The sequence below is a fragment of the Cetorhinus maximus genome, chromosome 6 (assembly GCF_964194155.1).
Source record: "Cetorhinus maximus chromosome 6, sCetMax3.hap1.1, whole genome shotgun sequence".
NCBI lineage: Eukaryota > Metazoa > Chordata > Chondrichthyes > Lamniformes > Cetorhinidae > Cetorhinus > Cetorhinus maximus.
Genome location: NC_135884.1, coordinates 96,447,952 through 96,468,785, shown reverse-complemented (window position 1 = coordinate 96,468,785; position 20,834 = coordinate 96,447,952). Strand labels below are relative to the sequence as shown.

The 20,834-nt window shown below is 38.3% G+C and overlaps 1 protein-coding gene across 3 annotated transcripts in view; it reads right to left on the bottom strand.

Moving 5' to 3' along the window:
* Positions 1–20,834, bottom strand: part of nup93 (nucleoporin 93) — a 138,648-nt gene that overhangs the window by 72,747 nt on the left and 45,067 nt on the right. For all 3 annotated transcript variants that reach the window (XM_078544128.1, XM_078544129.1, XM_078544131.1), the window contains exons 2-3: positions 19,288–19,485; positions 17,173–17,290 (exon numbers count right to left, since the gene is read on the bottom strand). In XM_078544128.1, coding sequence (XP_078400254.1) covers positions 17,173–17,290; positions 19,288–19,466 — 297 coding nt within the window. In that variant the 5' untranslated portion in view covers positions 19,467–19,485. The remainder of the gene's footprint in view (positions 1–17,172; positions 17,291–19,287; positions 19,486–20,834) is intronic.

Genomic DNA, 20,834 nt, shown 5'->3' with positions numbered 1-20,834 from the left:
TAAGTTGTTGTTGCTGCTGCATGTTAGAACTCATGCTCCATCTGGGACTCATGGAGAAGAGAAACGAATGGGACAATTTACCAAATAGAATTTAAAACTCCATGCTCATCATCAATGCTTTGGAATATAAAGCAATTACAGCACTATACAAAATACTGTAGTGTGCCAATTACCAGACATACTACCTCTTCTAGATTAAGCATCAATTTAGCTTAAGTGATTTGCAGTCTTTCCTAAGTTATAAGGTTTTAAATTCAAGCTCAACTCCAGAACTTGCAACACATAATTTGACAAGTCAGTGCAGTATTAAGAGAATGCTGCCTTGTTGGATGCAGTGTGTTTTGGATAAGTCATTAAATGAAGCCTGTAACTACCTGTTGAAGTAAATGTAAAGCGTCTTACGGTATGAGTGGTATACTGAACAACATTTATACTGAACAACATTTATCCCACAACCAACACCACCAAAACAAATGATTAGCCATTTATCTGATTTGTTGCTTGTGTGAGGCTCTTCTGTGAAAACTGGTTGCTTCATCTGTCTACATTACAACAAATTACATTTTTATTCAAAAGTTCAGTAATTATCAGAGTTAAGGCTCCCCATACATTTCCTAACTGTCATTCATCTTATTTACAGTTAGTAGGAGCTTCAATGTGCAGATTGGCTGCCACATTTGCCAGCATAATAGCAGTGACTACACATCAAAAGCAATTCATTGGTTGTGAAGCACTGAGATATCCCAAGAATGTGATAAGAACTTATATAAATGCTAATTTTTTTCTTTCTAGCCAACTTGATGGGCACAAAATGACTTTTTCACTGCAAGTCACAAGATTAGTGAGAGCTTCAGTTCAACTCCAATGCAGGCATCATGTCATATAATATTGTGTCCCCTAATAAAGAAAAATGATGAAGCAGATTGCTATGTTGGCTCTGAGGACACTATGCACCAGCCTTCAGCTGCAATGCTTTAAATATTTGACCTTAGGAAACACACAGTAAAATCCTGCCCACAGCTTTGCATAAAATATGTTGATCATTTGTGTAGGTGGCTTTTGAGGTGCCAAAATTGGCACTTAAACTCTCTCACTTAACCTCATCATTAGTCGCAGACCAGCAGCCTGACTATGCAGGTAATTCTTTTGATGCCTTTATGCATGCACCAAATATGAATTCCAGGTATATACTTTACTGAACAACTCGACAATATGGACTTTATTTGGGATAGTTGGGATAAAGGACTTGATTGCTTCTGCAGGTGCTTTTTTTGAACCTATAACTAACTCTCATAGCACAGAGCAGGAGTTAACTCACCTGGATATAGACTACCAGTGCTGTCCATGAGATACTTGCCTTGCACTATCACAACCTGGTTTCACATTTTAACACCAAATGTCAGGCAAATGTTAGAATCACATCCACCTTCAGACATCAGCATATCAAATGACACAGAACTAGCTTTTTTCTTACCAAGTCCAATGAAAGAACTTTGTGCCATTTTATAAATGGAAGACATGCAAACATACAAATTAGTTACAGGCCATGTGGCCCCTCGAGGCTGCGCCGTCATTCAACAAGATCATGGCTGATCTGATTGTGGCCTCAACTCCACATTCCACCTACCCCCGATAATCTACGACTCCCTTGTTCATTAAGAATCTACGTCTGCCTTAAAAATATTCAATGACCCTGCCTCCATTGCTCTCTGGATTAGAGTGTTCCAAAGACACTCTACCCTCAGAAAAAAATTTCTCCTCATCTCAGTCTTAAATGGGGAACCCCTTATTTTTAAACTGTGTCCCCTTGTTCTAGCCTCTCACACAAGGGGAAACGCCCTTTCAACATCCACCCTGTCAAGGCTACTCAGAATCTTATATGTTTCAATAAGGTCACCTCTCATTCTTTTAAATTCCAATGGATACAGGCCCAACATGTCCAACCTTTCCTCATAAGATAACCACCCCCATCCCAGGTATCAGTCGAGAGAATTGCTTCTATGCATTTATATCCTTTCTTAAATGAGACCAAAATTGTACACAGTACTCCAGACATGGACTCACCAAGACCATGTACAAGCGCAGTAAAACATCCCTACTTTTATATTCTATTCCCCTTGCAATAAACGACAACATTCCATGCCCTCCTAATCACTTGCTGTACCTGCATTTTAACTTTGTGATTCCTGTACCTGGACACCCAGATCCCTCTATACTGCAGAGTTCTGCAATCTCTCTCCATTTAAATAATATGCTGTTTTTCTGTTTGCCTTACCAAAGTGGACAAGTTTATATTTGCCCACATTATAATCCATCTGAAATTATCCATTGTTCATTTTGGCAGGAAGAATAAAACAGAAGCATATTATCTAAACGATGTGAGATTGCAGAGCTCTGAGGTGCAGAGGGATCTGGGTGTCCTAGTGCATGAATCACAAAAAGCTAGTATGCAGGTACAGCAAGTAATTAGGAAAGCTAATAGAATGTTATCATTTTATTGCGAGGGGAATTGAATACAAAAGAAGGGAGGCCACATTTGGAGTAGTGTACAGTTTTGGTCGCCTTAAGGAAGGTCGTAAATGCATTGGAAGCAGTTCAGAGAAGGTTTACCAGACTAATACCTGGAATGGGTGGGTTGTCTTATGAGGAAATGTTGCACAGGTTAGTCTTGTATCCGCTGGGGTTTAGAAGAGTAAGAGGCGGCTTGATTGAAACATACAAGATCCTGAGGGGTCTTGACAGGTGGATGTGGAGAGGATGTTTCCTCCTATGGGAGAATCTAGAGCTAGGGGTCGCTGTTTAAAAATAAAGGGTTGCCCACTTGAAACGGAGATATGGCGAAATATTTTCTCTCAGAGGGTTGAGAGTCTTTGGATCTCTCTTCCTGAAAAGGCGGTGGAAGCAGAGTCTTTGAATATTTTTAAGATAGAGGTGGATAGATTCATGTTAAGCAAGCAGGTGACAGGTTATCAAAGGTAAGTGGGATACGGATTCCAGGTTATCAGATCAGCCATGATCTTATTAAATGGCAGAGCAGGCTTGAGGGGCTGAATGGCCTACTCCTACTCCTTGTTCGTATCTGCTAAATTTCTGCCCACTCAAAGGATCTGCAAAGGGATACAGATAGGTTATGTCTGCTTCACAACATACTTTCCTACCTGCGTGTCATGCCTATATTAAGGGTATGAGATGGGAAATATGTTTTAAAATATCTATAGTTATAAATAAAAAGCTGAACAGTGACCAAAACAAAGCATCTGGAGTATCTCATTCCCACTAAGCATTCCAAGATTTCACCAGATTTAATATGCATCTTGGGTTTCAAGGTTACCATTCACTTGGTTCCACAATCAAGTCATTATTAATGGCTCTATAAGTTATGCAATAAAGACTGCCACGTTTAGAATCATGATTGTAGCTCAATAGTAAATATTAATTTTTAATTTTTTGGCAGTACAACAGATTCAACTTAACTATTTCCAATCGATAGGTAATGGCCCCAATGTGCCTGTAAATGTGGTTGATTGATTCTGACCTTGTTTTTTTTACATTTATAAAAAGATGCTGACCAAAGATATCTTCATTTGATTACTGAAAATAAAACTGCTGCAGCATTGCAAAAGTCTGATTTCCTGATAATTCACTTTTGATGTGGTACCGAGACATCTAGACCAGGAAAATGCTGGTTTTACCGAGATAGCTAATCCTAGCAGGAACAGCTGTAGCGATATTACAATTGCCTCACCATCCCCAAAGTATGCAGGTTACTCCTATCTGCCAGTCATATGAGTGTGTGACCTTGAAACCTAAAAAGCATAGTGTAGCTAGTAAAATCTTACAATGCTTAATGGTGAGGAAGTGCCCTAAATATTTTATTTTGATCACTTTTTATATAAACATTGTAGTGTGGTGAAAGTATAATAATTTTCATAATATTTTTCTAATTTGTTGTAAAGTAGGTTTAAGGGTGAGTGTGTAGATGGTTCTGAGAGATTTAATTACATTTGGAGTCCAGTAGACCGCAAGCTTGAAATTATCAAAAGAAGCTAGGTGTAGAGATGTATTTGAAATGCTAATAAGTAAATATGGATGCTATCTTAGCATGTAAGGTCGGAAGGGAATTTGCATTTCTAGATAAGTGAAGGGATTGTTTGTATTTCAAAAGGATGTCAGTCCGTTTACAACTAGCCAGATAAGCAAGGTTAAGTGATGTGTTTATTTTTCCCCAAAGGTTACTGACATTGGCAACATGAAAGTTTTTATATTATGGGAAAGGTACAGTTCCAAAGACCTATGGAACAATGGAATTTACATATTAAAAAGAGAGCAACATATGTAAAGGAGAATGAAAGGCTATATTGGGGGCCATGTAAGATCTAGCAGGAGTGTGTGAAACAGCCTTGAAGAAGCCTCCAACCATTTGTGCATAAGTCTGTTGTGTCCAGTAACTAAAGTTGGAGAAAGCCATTTGGAATTCCACTGTCAAGTGGGTACTGTGTTAACCTGTTGTTTTTTAAATGTAAAATCTATTTTGGACTGTTGCCTTAAAGTGTAATTGGGAATAAGGTTAATTAGGAATTTTAGGGGTTGTTATAGTATTAAGTAATTGTAGTCTTATGCATGTGCCTGAAATCTTATATTTTGTTAATAAATATTTTAATTTAATTTTTAAAATCTCAAAAGTCTTAGTGGACTCATTGCTTCTGAATTCAGTGCACACATCATCTTGTAATAAATATAAATTGCAAAACCGTTGTGATAGCATAACCAATTTTCCCTTGTGGATTTAGTCTGCCTGGCACACATCATCTGCCATGTCATAACTACTGCGAATGTGGATGTGTGATCAAGGCATAATCTGGCTCAGGCGATCATTGTTACTTTCACTCCGCTATACTGATATTCTATCTTGACACCCCCAGATGAAGAATGGCTACTTCAGCAAGGAATCAGAGGGCCATCGGTGCCAGTAAAAACGGACCACAGCTTTAGCAGGGTGAATCAACACTTGGGTTTACTGTACCCATGCACAGTATGGGGCCCTGGGCAAAACTCAATACAAACAAATCTGTATACAACCACTGAATCAGTTTAACTTTTGCATAATATATTCAATAATTTTATTATTAATGTATTGTATAGACATTCTACAGGCACATTTCTCCATGCATTTTACCACATGTTTGTGTTTTACTCGGTTGGGGAGGGATGTGCATGGGGCGTGGAGAGGCCTCAAATGCTCGGGGTGCCCAGGGCCTCAAGAATCCTTTATCTACTTCTGACCATCAGCGAACACCTTTAGCAGACTAAGTCAAAAACATGGAAAAGTTTGCATAAAATAATGCACATGGTCTTTTTTTCAACAAATCCAATGTAATACAGTTCTTCAATTAACTTCAAAAATGAAATCAATTGATCTAAATGAACGCAACTTAAAAAAAAAAATCCAAAAAACAGCAGCTGTATTATAAAATTAACAGTGCTTCAGCAGTAAGCCCATAGTGCCCCATTACACCATGCAGCACAACACTGTGGTAAGTTTAACTTTGTTTTTAGTTCCATCAGATTCCCTTGAATAAAGCAGGGCAAAGCTTCCCACTTGTTTGGCACCCCATCCACCACGTTAAGAATCATTCCCTCCTTCACCAGCACAATCTGCAAGTAGAGTCTACCAGCTACAAGATGCACTGCAGCAACTCATCAAGGCTTCTTTGACAGCACCTCCCAAACTTACGACCTCTACTGCCTAGAAGATATGGGCAGCAGGTGCTAGAATCAGACTGGTAAGGTGAGTAACTTAGTAATATTTTTCCCACTATTGCAAACTGAAGTGTAGCTTCCCATTACATCAATTGGACCAACACATGTTCTTTTAACAGGAGGCCTAATTTGACTTTTGGAATCTCAATAAGTTAACTTGTGTTAATTAAACATAAAACAAAATTCAAAGAGTTACTCAAAAAGATATGGTTCGGGTTGGGTAATGACATGCATACTGCATATACAATATTTACATCTTACTTCAGTATTAATTAATCTCACTGCTTACGCATCTCCTACTCTTACTTTACAATTCCAAATCTAGCTTGGCTCTTTGCTACTATCCATAATCATCCTAAATGCTTTTAGCGCCCATGCCAAGCTTTTTGGTGTTTCAATTTTATAGAATTGACCAAGTAAAATCCCCAGTGTAAAGGAATAACAGGTTTACGTGGAAGGTCTGAAAGATCCAGTTTCAGCTGATCATAGTCAAAGAGCACTTGAGAGCAATACAAGAGAACACATTCTCCAATTAAATGTAACTTAGCTCTGCGCTTAATTGAAACTTAAGTTAATGCTGCAAAATGGAAGGAAAATGTAAAAAAAAAAATTCTATCATAGCAAGGTATTTAAAACACAACTTTTCAAATATAATTTAATTCAAAATTTGCTCTTGGAGGCAATGCAAAAAAAAAAATTGATTTTCTATTGAGAAGATTCAAGGGAACACAATAGTCTTTGAAAATAAGCACTTACACAGGCTTATTCCTGTTCTCTTGAGAAAGTATAGCCAGGGAATGCAAAAGCTATACAGCATGAAGTCTTTCTAATGCACTTACTTACCACCTGCAGAGGCCATGTTAGTTGGCAGTCCAGCGACTGAGCAACACAGTAACACTGTGCATTGGCATGCCAACCTAAAGATTTCATGCTTCATATCTGTTTTCACAGTGGAACACCAGTGGCGCAAGCACAACTATGAAAGAAACTTAATGGACTTAAATGTTTTAAAAATTGTAATGGAGGAAATACTGGGATTTAAAAAGATAATTCTCCAGGACCTAATTTAATACAAAGTTGGGGAAATAGAAGGAGGACAGTCATTAATTTACAATGCTCACTAATTCAGGAATTGTGCCATCAATTGGAAAATTGCAAATGCCACTATTTAAGACTGGAGAAAAGAAGAAACCAGGTAACCACAGACCTGTCAGATTAATATCAGTTGAGAGAATGTTACAGTAATCTATTACCAGGGACAAAGTGACAGTGTATCAGTATCAACAAATCAGCATGGATCTGTGATGAGGAAGCCATATCTGATTGATCCAGTTGATTGTTTTTGTGAGGTCACTAGCATGGTAGCTACTGGAATGTCTATAAACTTTGGGCTTTGAGATAGTGTAAGATTCCAAACACGAAATCATCAAAAATGAAAGTGCACAAAATTAAGATAACTTCAGTTGAAAGGTAGGAGGCACACACTAGAAATAAACAGAACATTCTTTAATTGATGGAACGTGAGGAGCGGTGTGCCCAGGGATTTGTACTGGGGACCTTAGCTTTTCCGCTTTTGTATTAATGACTTTGAAAAAGGAAGGGTGTTATGTATATCCAAGTTAGGAGGCGCAGTAAGTTTTGTAGATAGGAGTTATAAGTTACAAAGGGCAATAGACAAGACTAAACGAGAGGATAAAACAATGCACAGATGGAGTTCTGAAACGGGGCAGGTGTGAGGTCATCCACCTCGATCTGAAAAAGACAACTTGGAATATTTTCTGAACATTGAGAGGCTATTCAGTAAAGAGGAACCAAAGGAATTTAGGTGTCCAAGCAAACAAATCACTAAAATCCAGTGCACAGGTGGAGAAAGCAATCAAAAAGGCTAATGAACTAAAGAGGGCGGGAATACAAAAGTGAGATGATAACTCAACTGTTGGTAAGTTGGGCCCTGGTCAGATCTCATTTGGAGTATTGTGCACATTTTGGGAACATCACTGCAGCAAAATGCAATTTTTAAAAAATTAATTCTCAGGGCCTGGTCGTCATTATCCCTAGAACTGGCTGGCACGCTAGGCCACTTCAGAAGGCAATTAAGAATCAACCATATTACTGTGAAACTAAAGTTGCACACAGGGTAAGCCAGAGAAACTGTGCTCCTTCCCAGTTTTAATGGTAATCTAACTGTTTCATGGTCATGATTACTAATCCAGTCACATAATCACACTACCATATCCGCAGATTGGCGACAATTAGCCGTAAAAATTCAAACCACTGATAACCTCGCAGTAAAATATAATCTTCTGTTCAAATCAGTTTTCCTGTTCCCAAAAAGCAGCAACAATACAGAGTATTCGAGCTTAAATGCAAACATTTTGCACAAGCCTCATTGTTCTGATCAGTATCATCATCTTCAATGGGAGATTAAGAGATACTGGAGGGTTACAAGATAACAGAATTGGGGTTTTTGTCTGACAACGCAACAGAGGAATTGCAGTGTGTGGGTTTGAGTGATCGATAGGCTCAATATTAAACGACAAATGAATGTGTAATGTTTTTGCCCAACTGCAGTATTTAAATTACAAAGCAAAGCCGCACTCCTTTGCGAATCTAATGCACGATATCCAGTTTGTAAGCTTTCTGAAAATCCTCCTTTTCTCTATGTAGCTTCATACTGTAAATTGCTTAGATGAAATTATACTGAAATTCCATTTACAGTAACTTCCTGTTTCTCCCATCCACCTCCCACATAATAGCCCTTCAATTTGAACTTGTTTTACCTCACTCCAGCTTTCTAATCCCCAATTGACATGATCTGCATATATTATCCTGCACTTTTTCACCTTTTCACATGTTTTTGGAAACCTATTCACAGACCAGAAGTGAATCAGGTCCATTAAACACTTCTGAGATAGAAGTTAGTCATGCATTTCCATTATTTTCTTCAGTCCTCATAAGCCACTTAACTTCCAGTTCTGAAGAAGGGTCTCCAACTGAAATGCCAATAATTTCTGTAGCACTCCTGAGTTACGAAGGAAGGAAAGATACATTAGACTGGAGGTCAGAGGCAGAGCGTGACTGTGAAGGGATTTGGAGGGCACAGGTCAGAATCTGGAGTTGATTCTAAAAGCACATTACTGCAGATGCTGGAAATCTGAAATAAAAACAAAATCCTGGAAACACTGAACAAGTTAAGTAGCATCTGTGGCTAGAGAAACAGTTAAGATTTCAAGGTGATGAGAAGCAGAACTGGCTGAGATTAAAGAAGAAAACTGTCTGGGTTCCAACTTCTGAAAGCACTCGTGTGTTGAAACAGTACATGTATGAGGTCAGGATTAATTTTGATCCTGATGCCTGCTAGGAAGGAAAATACAATGGAAGTCTATGTCATTTCAAGGCTGTCCACGCTAAGTTAATTGCTTCAGTTGAGTAAATACTGCTAATTCTTAGTTAAGCCAAATAGAGTGCCACATTAAACAAACTCAGATTTATTTTACTCATAAACTTCAATGGTATTACATGAACAAACTAATATGTAGGCAATGCCTTTGTACCTCCTTGGATATCCCAAAACACTTCACAATAAACTAATCTACTTTTGAAGTCTAGTCCTCATTGTAATGCAGGCAAAAATGACAGTAAATTTGCATGCAAATTAAAATAAATGGCCAGCTAATCTGCTTTTGATAGTATTGGTTGAGGTATAAATGATGGACTGCACACCAGAACTCCATTTGCAGCTTCAAATAGAGCCACAGAAGCTATGTTCACCTGCAAAGGCCCATGGGACCTTGATTTAACTCACTTGAGAAACACCATCCTGCAAAACAAATGCAGCACTAACATAACCTAAGCTGTGTGTTCAAACTGTTTAAATAACAGCTCAATTGTAATGAAAAGGAATGGGAGGTGATCAGACTGCTCGTATTTTTCTTAAACTGCTAGAGACATCCTTTACTCAAACTATGTATGCGAAAAAATGCTTAAGTATAAAACAGGCATCTCACCAGCAGTGGCAGACACTTCAAATACTTTCTGTTAAGTGGCTGTGCAGGATAAAGACAGCATTAATAATGTTATGCAATAAGCAAGGTTTGCGATCTCTAAAACATCCAGGCAGAAATGCACCAAGTTGTAGTCTTGCAAAGTGTAAGTAGCAAATAATTATTTGACAAGGACAAAAAGAGAGGATCAAGGGTTTACAAAAAACATGCTGGAAATGCTTAGCAGATTTGGCAGCATCTGCAGAGGAAGGAGCAGAATTAACATTTTCAGTATTTTCTGTTTTTTTATTTCAGGTTTCTAAGGATCCAGTCCCGGGGAGTGCTTTTTTCATTCCACAGGAAAGGAAAGACTGATGCAGGCTATATTCAGGAGTTACAACATCTCAGAGGGACACTACCTTTTACAAAACATTACTTTCATGAATGCTCAGATTGTGTGCCCACTCCTTCACTGCATATTCACAGAGAATTCAGAGTGAATAATAAACATATGGGGAGTATTTTGCACTGAATGCACTCTCCCTCCTGCTTTAAGCATGTAGATTTTAGCATTCTCTATTTCAAGCCATCTGCTACTCCCACGCTGCATCCTTCAGCCACTAATTGAAATTACTAGAGTTCAGGTTTCTCAACATTTTGAGTTGCAATCTGGTCAGCTGATTTAAGGTGCATTTCTGCTAGGAATTTGCTTCTGCCTCCTCCTCACCCATCCTTTAAAAATCACTCAGCTACTTTTCACTAACTGGGTAATCAAGTACAGAAGATGATCCTCCAATTATAGTTATGCCAATCAACACAGACTTGAAAACTGCTAGTCCTCTGGTTGTAAGTAAAAACAATATCACCAGAATAATCAAGGTGCCACATAAAAATTGGTATTCAGAATTCTTACTAAAATCAACAGTTACAAGTCCCTAATGAAATGTTGAATCAATTCAGAACACATCTAGGAATTAGCACCATTTTAAAGAAAAAATGGAACCATATTAAGGATATTCAAAGATTAAACATGAATAAAACAACAGTACCCAGTTTAAAAACAGCAGAGAAATGCATCAGCAGCAATCTTAAATGGCAATAACATTTTAATAGATGACTGCTGCCAATTTTAATCAATGAATTTTGATCGTGACAGGAAACTGCCCATTTCATGAGTAGCAGAGAGCTGGCTAGAGCTGTAGGATGCAAAAGCTTGAAAGCTTTTCCTGGAAGACCATATGTCGTCCTTATTTATTACTGCCTGACCATCACCTACCAACTATATGACTCCCCTGCCACCCCTGCCTCAGCCCAACCAGACCCAAATTGAAAAACTGCTTTTTGGTTTGCTAGGTTAACCTGTCAACTCATGTGATACAAAAATGTATCACATAATACAGGAATGAAAGTACTATGCTGCCTTTTTGAACTCTCTTATTCAAACTGTTTCATTTATTGAAACCATTGGGATGCATTTATATACAATAATTGACCTTAATTGGCTAACAAAGAGTCTGGTTAAGGTAAGTTTTAGGTCATGTCAGTATGGTGCAAACAATTGTGGCACAATGAAGGGAAATGACAGTACCAAATGGATCCAAATTCAATAATGCCTTGAACTGGCCATTTTGGCATACAAATTATGAAGTACCAGTGGAAGTGGAATATGATGCCTTTTCAATGTACAATGCCAGACATAGCATGATGTGGCCTTTCACTGGATTACAGTTATCATCACTGGATTATAGTCATTGTTACTGCGGCACTCAAGAGGAGCCATATTTTGCTCCATATCTTGCAGCATATTGCTTTGCTGCTGCAGTATAGCGATAAAAAATCAGGAAATAGCTACATTCTGTTCAATATTCTATCAATATATTGTTATTTTAGAATCACAATTATGGTGTTTTTATGGGGAACGGTAGCATTGTGGTTATGTTACTGGGCAAGTAATCTAGTGGCCTGGACTAAGGATCTGGAGACATGAACTCAAATCTCACCAGGGTAACTGTGGAATTTAAATTCAATTTAATTAAATAAATTTAAAATTAAAATGCTAGGATCAGTAATAATGACCATGAAACTACCAGATTGTCGTAAATGCCCTTCTGGTTCACTAATGTGCTTTAAAAAAGGAAATCTGCTGTCCTTATCCCTTCTGGCCTAAAGGTGACTCCAGGCCCATACCAATGTGGGATGACTCCTTCCTGCTCTCTGAAATGGTCAAGTAAGCTGCTCAGTTAAGAGCGATTAGGGATATGTAATAAACACTGGTCTCGTCAACGACACCCACACCCTGTCAATGGGTAAAATAAAATCCATCTTTTATATATTGCAACAGCCAATGTTCTAGATCATAATGTAGAAAACAGCTTTTGCTCAATGATATCCATGAAGTATCAGTACAGGCCTCTCCTAATTCATTGCTACCAGTGTGCTATAATTTTAGGATATTTTAAAAAGATGTTCACTTTTGTAGTAGTTTCACCACACTTCCCATAAGTCAGAAATCATTGGTACCCATTGCATCATATTTCTATCCAAGCTACTTCAAAAGATTGTACTAACAACACACCGTGGATTAACCAAATAAGAAATTAAATCAAAAGCACATTGACAGCAATAAAAGCTGTTCCTTAATGTTCCTGCAGCAGTCACAATCTCTTTACCAACACAATGCAACACTTCAAGCACTTGCTTTTGGTTCCACTTGGGCCACCATGTGGGTTAGTCTTTTAATTTTCTCTAATTCTTATCAATCCTGTCTCCTACCCATCTCAAGAGGCAGAAATAACTCACCATGGCTGTACAGCATCAAAACAACTTAAAGTAGTTACAGATGATTCCAAGTTGGACAATCCAAAGGATGGAATTAACAGCACTTCCCAAAATTGTATCTTTCCAACTTAATGAATACATCAATGCTATCCCAGAAACTAGGACTAGCAAAGCTAGTGGTCATCTTACACCTCACTTAGTCTTTCCATTCAAACTAAATGCAATAAATTCACACATATAGGTATACAGGAAGGTAGTTCTACCTATAGTGACAATACCATAGAATCTGTTACTGAGAAGGTAGCTAGTCCTAAGTATGAGAAACTGGCATGTATGAACAATTAACTCATCGCCATAGACTGAAAAACACTTCTGAATAAAAAGAAGAACTAGAATAAATGAAGAGGGCAAAGTACAAACCTCCATCACCGTGTGTTAACTCAATGGTATTTGTGCTTCTTTGAGGCTCTTCCCTGCCTGGCTGATGCTCTGTAACTACAAAGCTGAAAAAAGAAATCTTTTTATTAAGACTTCCCCTCTCACTGATGAGGCTTCAGACCAACTCACATCCAATAACCTGCTCTGAAAACTCTGCTCACATTTTGACACCCGTGACAAATTGCGCCATGGAAGCTGAGAAAATCCACAACATTCTAAAACAAACATTCTAAATAAACAACCCACAACATTCTTAAAAAAGTCAATTCGTCCCATCTCCAAATATTAATGGATCCTTTAAAAAATTCCAAGATCCAGATCCGTATCTTCACCATAAACTAATCATTCTTCCTTGGGCTACACCCTGTGTACCAAGTTTTGTTGAAATCCATCCATTAGTTTTTGAGATACAATAGTTACAGACAAACAGACTAAAAAACAGGTGCAAAAACATTACTCCCACCCATCTTCAGTGGCAGAGGTAGCGATAGCAACCAAATATTTGCGTTTGTAAGCATCAGCATGCTTATTGATCTACCCAAATAAACCGATTCAAGTTCAAAAAGCTCAGCGATTAGTCTAAATATTTTAGCTTCTTTTCGATAGAGGCGTTATTGTGAAAATAAATTGAGTGCCTTTGTGAAAACAATGAACTTTGAAGCTGCCATGTAAAACTACCAGCATATTTATTAAAATAATTATATAAATATTCAAGCTTCAACAGGCACCACTTTGCTCTTTCCAGCTTCTCTCAGAACGCAGGAGTCAACTGACACTACTTTTGTGGTTTGTTGCTTTTCTGAGCTGAACTGCCTTTTTCAGGTGTTACAGAAACTTTCATCAAAGTAAACAGCGAGAGGGGGCTAGCAGCTTAGATTTGTCATGAAATTCTTCTTCATACTGATTACTCCTGATGAAAAACTGTAAAGCTATTTGTAAAACTACAAACATAAAATCAAGCAAGCCTCCTTTAAAAAGCCAAAATTAGTAGGAACATGATGCTAGAAAGACTATGGCATTGTTTATTGTATAATGACTGGATGCAGCTGAATCACTTCAATGTTCCAATCAACCCTGCAAAGACAGACAGAGACTTATTATTCTTGTTTAAAATTCCCTTTGGAACTGGTCCTGAATTTCAGCTAATCCTATAGTTTCAGTACACAAATCAAAATCTGTTTGATATGATAATGACAAATTCTATACACCAAGAGCATTAAGTTTCTGGATAAGTGTGGAGGAAAAAGCATAACTGGACAATGATAGCTTTTTAGTTCAACATTGGCTGCCATGTTCATCTACAAAACAATAATGACTTTACTTAAAAGTGGTAATGATTGTAATAAAGTGCTTTATAATGTCGAGCATATGAAACAAACTATTAAATATTAAAGTTGTTTCTTTCCTGATTTAACTATCAGTACATACATTGCTTATGGCAATAGCACCTATTGTTAGCCAAGTTCACAAATGTCCATGGCAAGGAATGAAAACATACTCCACTCAAAGTATTAGAGAGATTTAAAGCTCAGTTGGAGGGTATGTGTGCAATTTCAAAAAAATTAGATTGGTTGTGAAGCAGAGGGTGACACTTACAAATATGATGCATGGTGGACAGGCAGGCCATCAGCCAGAGATTGTGCAAGCCAACAGGTTGAAGAGCCTCAGAAGAGCCATCAATATTGGTGCACTAGTGCCAGTCAGAGATTCAGGTGTAGCATTCAACCAGAATCAGGAGATTTTCAGGGCTAATTAGGGGTTGGCAGGGCAAGGAAAGAAAAGAATATTAAGGGGCTACCAACATGCAATTTGGAGGAGTCACTTTCAGATTATAAATGCAGGCCTTCGGGCCAGATGGTTTTTTTGGGTGTGTGGGGTGGGGGACAGTGGGTGGATGTATGTTGTTCAGGCCTATCAGGAGAAGTCTATATCAGCAGCAGGAGTTGTTGGTCAGTTTTCAAATAATGTTAGTAATTACACTCAAGTTAATGATTTCCATCATCCACAAGCACATTACCATTAGAATATTTTGATCTCACAACTTTTAATTTATATTACATTGCTGAAAATAAAAGACATTTTGTCGAAGCTTTTCGTCTTTCATCCATCCGGGCAATTTGCAAGAATAAATTGTAAGAGAAAACAACAAATTTATACTGTATGACAGGAGAGTGCTAATTAGTTAGCAAGTGGACACTGATTGGTAGAGGCATCGCCATGGAGAATGCACCAGTTGGCAGTATCTGATAGTTAACTGCCAAGATTTGTTTAAAGTTTAAACCAAGCAGCTTTTATTCTGATTCGTCAAGGCACTACCCTGAAGAATGAACAAGCCAATGGCTGTCACTTATTTTGTTTAGCTGAAACAGGCACAAAGTACATGCTCTATCTGCAAAGGACAGGGTCCTGCATATTAATATATATAGCTTCCAACACATACAAATGCGCCACACTGCGAGCCTGACTGACAACCTTAAATTGATTGTCAGCATAATTCTTAGCACAGTGAGGATTATTTAGCAAATGTTGTCCAATCACGGAATCACATCTAATGTTGAACACTTTGTTTTGAGTTTTGTAAGCACGGGCTGTTTGGATATGGTCTGTACCTTGCCTATTGTGAACAGTGGAAGGGGCATGCTGTTTGATGCGATCCGCCAGTCTTTGGGACGCATCACGCAACAAAATAAGTGACAACCATTCGCTAGTTCGTTCCTCAGGGCAATGCCTTGACCAGAGTCAAGCTGCCTGGTTTAAACTTTAAACAATGCTTTGCAGTTAATTGTCAGTCACTATCAACTGCTGCATTCTCCATGGCAACGCTTCTCCAATCAGAGCCCACTTGCCAAACATCCAGCACTCTCTTCTCATACAGTATAAAATTTTGTTGTTTCCCTTGCATTGTATTCTTGCAAATTAACCCAATAAGTGCAAGATGAAAAGCTTCAACGTCTTTTTTTTTCAGCAATATTCAGTTCTGTACTACCAAATGACCATTTATATAACATTATGCATTGCAATAAATGCCTTCCGTTTGAGTATTTTTAATTTGTTTCTTTTTATTGGATATTATTTATTGATAAGAACAGAGTGAGAATGCATACAGTTTTGGGCACCTTAACACTGGTTTGTGAGCTGGTAACTCAAGGTCCTAAAATTTATAACAAAGAATGAAGGGGACAAATGGAGATTTTTGCTTTATATCAGGAATGCTGTTAAGATATGGAATGCCCTAACAAAGTGACAGGGAGCAGAATCTGTACTAGCTTTCAAAAAAGAAGTGGACAAATATCTGACAAAGAGAAAAGAAAAACTTTAAAAGAGTATGGAGAAAGGGACAAGGCAAATTACTCAGCATAGGTTCAGTGTGGCCCAATGGCTCCTCCCATGCTGTAAAATTCAATAATTCTAGGTTTCAACCTCTTGCATATACTTCTGAAGTACAGGGCATTCATGATCACTGTACAGGCCAAATAACTTACTCATATACCAGACCAAGAAATTTCTGAAAGTTATGTTGATAATCATGTAGCAACAATGCTACAACCTTGTCTCCTATGCGAGTGGCATCAATGCAAGTCAACACTGGATCAAAACCAAACGAATTCACCCATAAAAAAACAGAACATATTATAAAAGTGGTAAATAAGGTTTCAAACAGAACTGTTATTTTTGACATTGACTGAACCCTTCCTTCAGATTACTGCTTTGTAATTCCAATAAACTTTTACCTTAAAGCAAAAGCTCCATCTCTGAAATAAAATTGTGTACAAGTAGTGACATTTGAGATAAGTGATCAAAAACAAAATGCCATAAAAAAGGAGTTAAGTTCAAATTATTGAACTTTTGGCTCCACAATCAAAACAGGCAGGCATCGTAGTTCAAGGACTGCCCAAAACCTGAGCTTGTTTCTGATTTGATGTTTTTATCAGTACTCAGCCTGATGAAACGCATCAAGTCACAAACATTAGCGAGATATTTCACCATAGCAGGAGGGGTACAGCTGATAATATTTGTCCAATGCTGATAATCAGAGCTGACTATAACAGCTCATAAGTGACAAGTAGGAAGATTTTTTTTTAAGTACATCTATTCCACACATTTTTCTTGCCAATATATGATGAAATGAATTTATTTTGCAATTATTTTAAACTCAATATTTTCAGTCACATCCCCTTTATCCAAGACAGCACACTAGCAGAATTCCATTTACCTGTATATCGGTGTCCTTCACTGGCTCAAGGGGTTCAAAAGTTGTAGCTGCACTCAGACTTTCTAATCGTTGAGAGATATGAGATATGTCTAACCCTTTAGAGCCTAGCAGAATGTACCTATTTAAAGAACAAAAGGTAAAAAAAAAAGAAACTCAGCATTCACAGCTTACATATCAACAATTATTGCACCCTTCACCTGTTCACGTACAGGGCTAGCTTTAGGCATTGACAATTACACAGTATCATGTTTATGTTCCATTTGATACAAAATCTTTTCGAATGTAAAGAGAACATAAATGCTACAAGTAGCTCATTATGTGCTGTTAAAATAGAATAATGGGGGAATGATAGCACTGCTTTGGTACAACATATTAACACATGAAGAAATTTAGCATGTGGCCACGCCTTCCCAATTTCAGCTGTACCTATAGCAGAAGCTAACTCTCATTTGCTGCTTGACAATGGATTATGGAGCAGGGGAGATGATGGCGCAGTGGTAATGTCACGAGAATAGTAATTCAGTAATGCCCAGGGGACACAGGTTCAAATCCCACCATGGAATTTAAATTCAATTAATAAAATCTGGAATTGAAAGCTAGTCTGAGCAATGGTGACCATTTGGTTCATGAATGTCCCTTAAGGAAGGAAGTCTGCCAACCTTACCTGGTCTGGCTAACTCCAGACCCACAACAATGCAGTTGATGTAGTTGACTATACACTGCCCTCTGAATTGGCCTAGCAAGCCACTCAGTTCAAGGGCAATTAGGAATGGGCAACAAATGCTGGCCTTGCTAACAATGCCCACATCATGGGCATGCTCACATCCCATGAAAAAAAAGGAAAAAAAACTGAAAGAAACCAAGCAGAGGATTGCTTGTCTCAGTAACAGGGTGTTGCTTGGCACAGACAACCCAGAGGTGAAAACCAGGTTATTTTTAAAAGTGCATATAAGATAAACCAAAGATATATATATATATTCTTTATACAGATTGAAATTTAGCATCTAAATATTTGTTTAAGGTGTACACTTTCAGTAAAACGAACCCAATGATTTTCCCAAGAGCCTGTGTTAGTTACTGAAGTAAGGACTTTCTCCCAATTTAAGTCACAATATATTTCTGTTCATGCAGTTTTCTCACACTCACCACAAAGCTGAAGTCATACTTGTTACAGATACAAATCAATTTGAAAGAGAAAGGCACATTACTGACCTGGAGTCTGACAATTAACAAGCACCTTCCAATCTTCAAATTTCCCTCACCTAACAAATTAAACTCTAATTGATCAGCAGCAGCATTTACTTAACATTAAGGCTTTGTAGCCTTTGGTGGGGGGGTGCGCTGGGTACAGTTAGCTCAATTGGCTAGACGGCTAGCTGTTGGCACTAACCTGATTCCAAACCCTCTAGCTGAGGTGCATTCAGGGCCTACCCCGCCCTAGCCATAATTTTTAAAAATCATAGCGCTTAAGAGTGGAACATGCTGTACAGAGAAAAGTTGAATTCTATTGCACTGTAATTTTCCATTTTAAATGTTTTGCCCGCAGGCTGTACGCCTGACATGGAATGCATATTGTAAATATCAAGAGTATTGCAATTGTACTAAGTCACCAAAGAGTGGTACATGTTGTATAGAAGCAAGTTGAATTTTATTCCACTTCTTTGTAATTTTTCCAAGTCAAAACATTTTGTAATGTACTTTTACAATTTTATGAATGAAGTATATTTTCGGAAAAAAAAATCACACCACTTTGCTGTGCATCGACAAATAATCGCTAAGGACCTGATTTCAGGCACAGAACTCAAGGAGCCTTAAAGGCTCATGTTTCCACCTTAGCAGCAAAATAATGAATTGTTCATTAAACGGCATAACATTCTGTCCTCATAAAAACAGCACATCATCTGACTTGATGAGCACCACAGGAGTTCATTTCATATTTTATACAAATTGGCCTCCTGGTAAAGGCAAGTGGAGTGCTGTTTCAGTTTGTATCACGAAGTACAGTTTTACACCAAAATGGTGAAATGTCATTGTCAAAACATTCTCAATGAAATATCTGTTAAACTACAGTAAGAATTCATGATATTCCTCAGGAAACTCAGCCTTTAAACTCACGCTTTGACATCTGCTGTCTCCTGTGATGTGCGAGTCAGGGTCCTGGATCGCAAGACCTCACCAGCCTGCTGAATCTCCTGCAGGTTTCTTTCTACATGTGGAAGCTCAGACACACCTTCAGTTTCTGCTGCAAGCTGCTCAGCCTGCTGCAGCAGTTCTCCAAAACCTTCCATGTCCATAATAAATACTGAACAGATTCTGCAGAAAGAAAATAAAATTAGCGATTCCAGTGCACTCCATCGTGTTAATGTACATTGAGAGGCAGCTCACACACAAAACCTGCACTTGCACAGTGCCTTTAGCACAGAAAAACATCCCAAGGTGTTTCAGAGACAATCAAAAAGCAGGCACTGAGCTAAAGATGGAGGCCAAAAATTTCAAAGAGGTTAGTGGAGAGGCAAAGGGCTTTAAGGGCAAACTAGTGCCTATGGTTAATGAAGAAACAGAGGATGCACATGAGGCCAGAGTAAGAAAGGAGGGTTTAGGGGCACAGTGAGGCTGCTGAAGCTGGTTAGAGATGGGCTGACACAAGATCATAAAACAACTTAAGTGTGAAAACTAGAAGTTTAAAATAAAAAATTGGTCAGTGAGGATAGGAGCGCAATGGAGAGTGGGATGTTATATGGGATAGCATATGGGAAGCTGAGCTTTTGATGAACTGAAGTTTACAGAGGGCCAAGGATGACAGGCTAACCAGATCATCATTGGAATAGTCTAATTTGGAGGGGCCAGAGGCATGGATTTGTTTCATCAGCCAATAGAGTGAGTTAACAGTGGAGGCAGGCCATGTTATTGAGTTAGAAGCAGGCAACGTTTGGGGAGAACTTAAAGTCAGGGCTAAGCTCAGGATAAAATAAGGCTGAGGTTTTAAAACAGTTCATTTTAGCCCAAGAAAGTGGCTGGGGAGGGGACTGGAATCAGTGGCATGGGGGTTGAGGCAAGGGCCAGCAGACCAGTTTTCCCACAGCTTAATTTGGAAAAAAATTGTGGCTCATCCAAGACAAAATGTTGGACAAATGCACTGGCAACACAAACGAGGCATCAGCAGACGCAGAGTTGAGTCAGATGCCGCACATCACAATGCTGCATAAAATAAAAAATTATCGACACTGTATTTCCAGCTCAAACATTTAAATAAGGCCTGTTAGACATAAAAGAGGATAGTGAATTCCTTGATGCAGAATATCGGAAGTCACAAGTCACCAGAGTCGCAAGTATTCTGAAGGACAATAAGTCACATGTTATAAGAAATGGGAGGAGTAGGCCATACAGCAACTCGAGCATGTTTTACCATTCAATGAAATCAAGGATGAACTTTTACATCAACTCCACTTTCAATCCCTCTTTTGAAATTTGATGATATTCAAACCAGTAGAAATGTTGAGTTATAATTTTGTGCCTAGACATGATATTAAGTGTAATTGAACTCTGCAGATAGGCCAAATACATCGCATCTTACAGTTTTTTTTCCAGCATTCATGACTGAGCTTGAAAAAAATCTATACTCATTCCTCCTTTGAATAAAGACCGTTTTAATCTAATTCCCC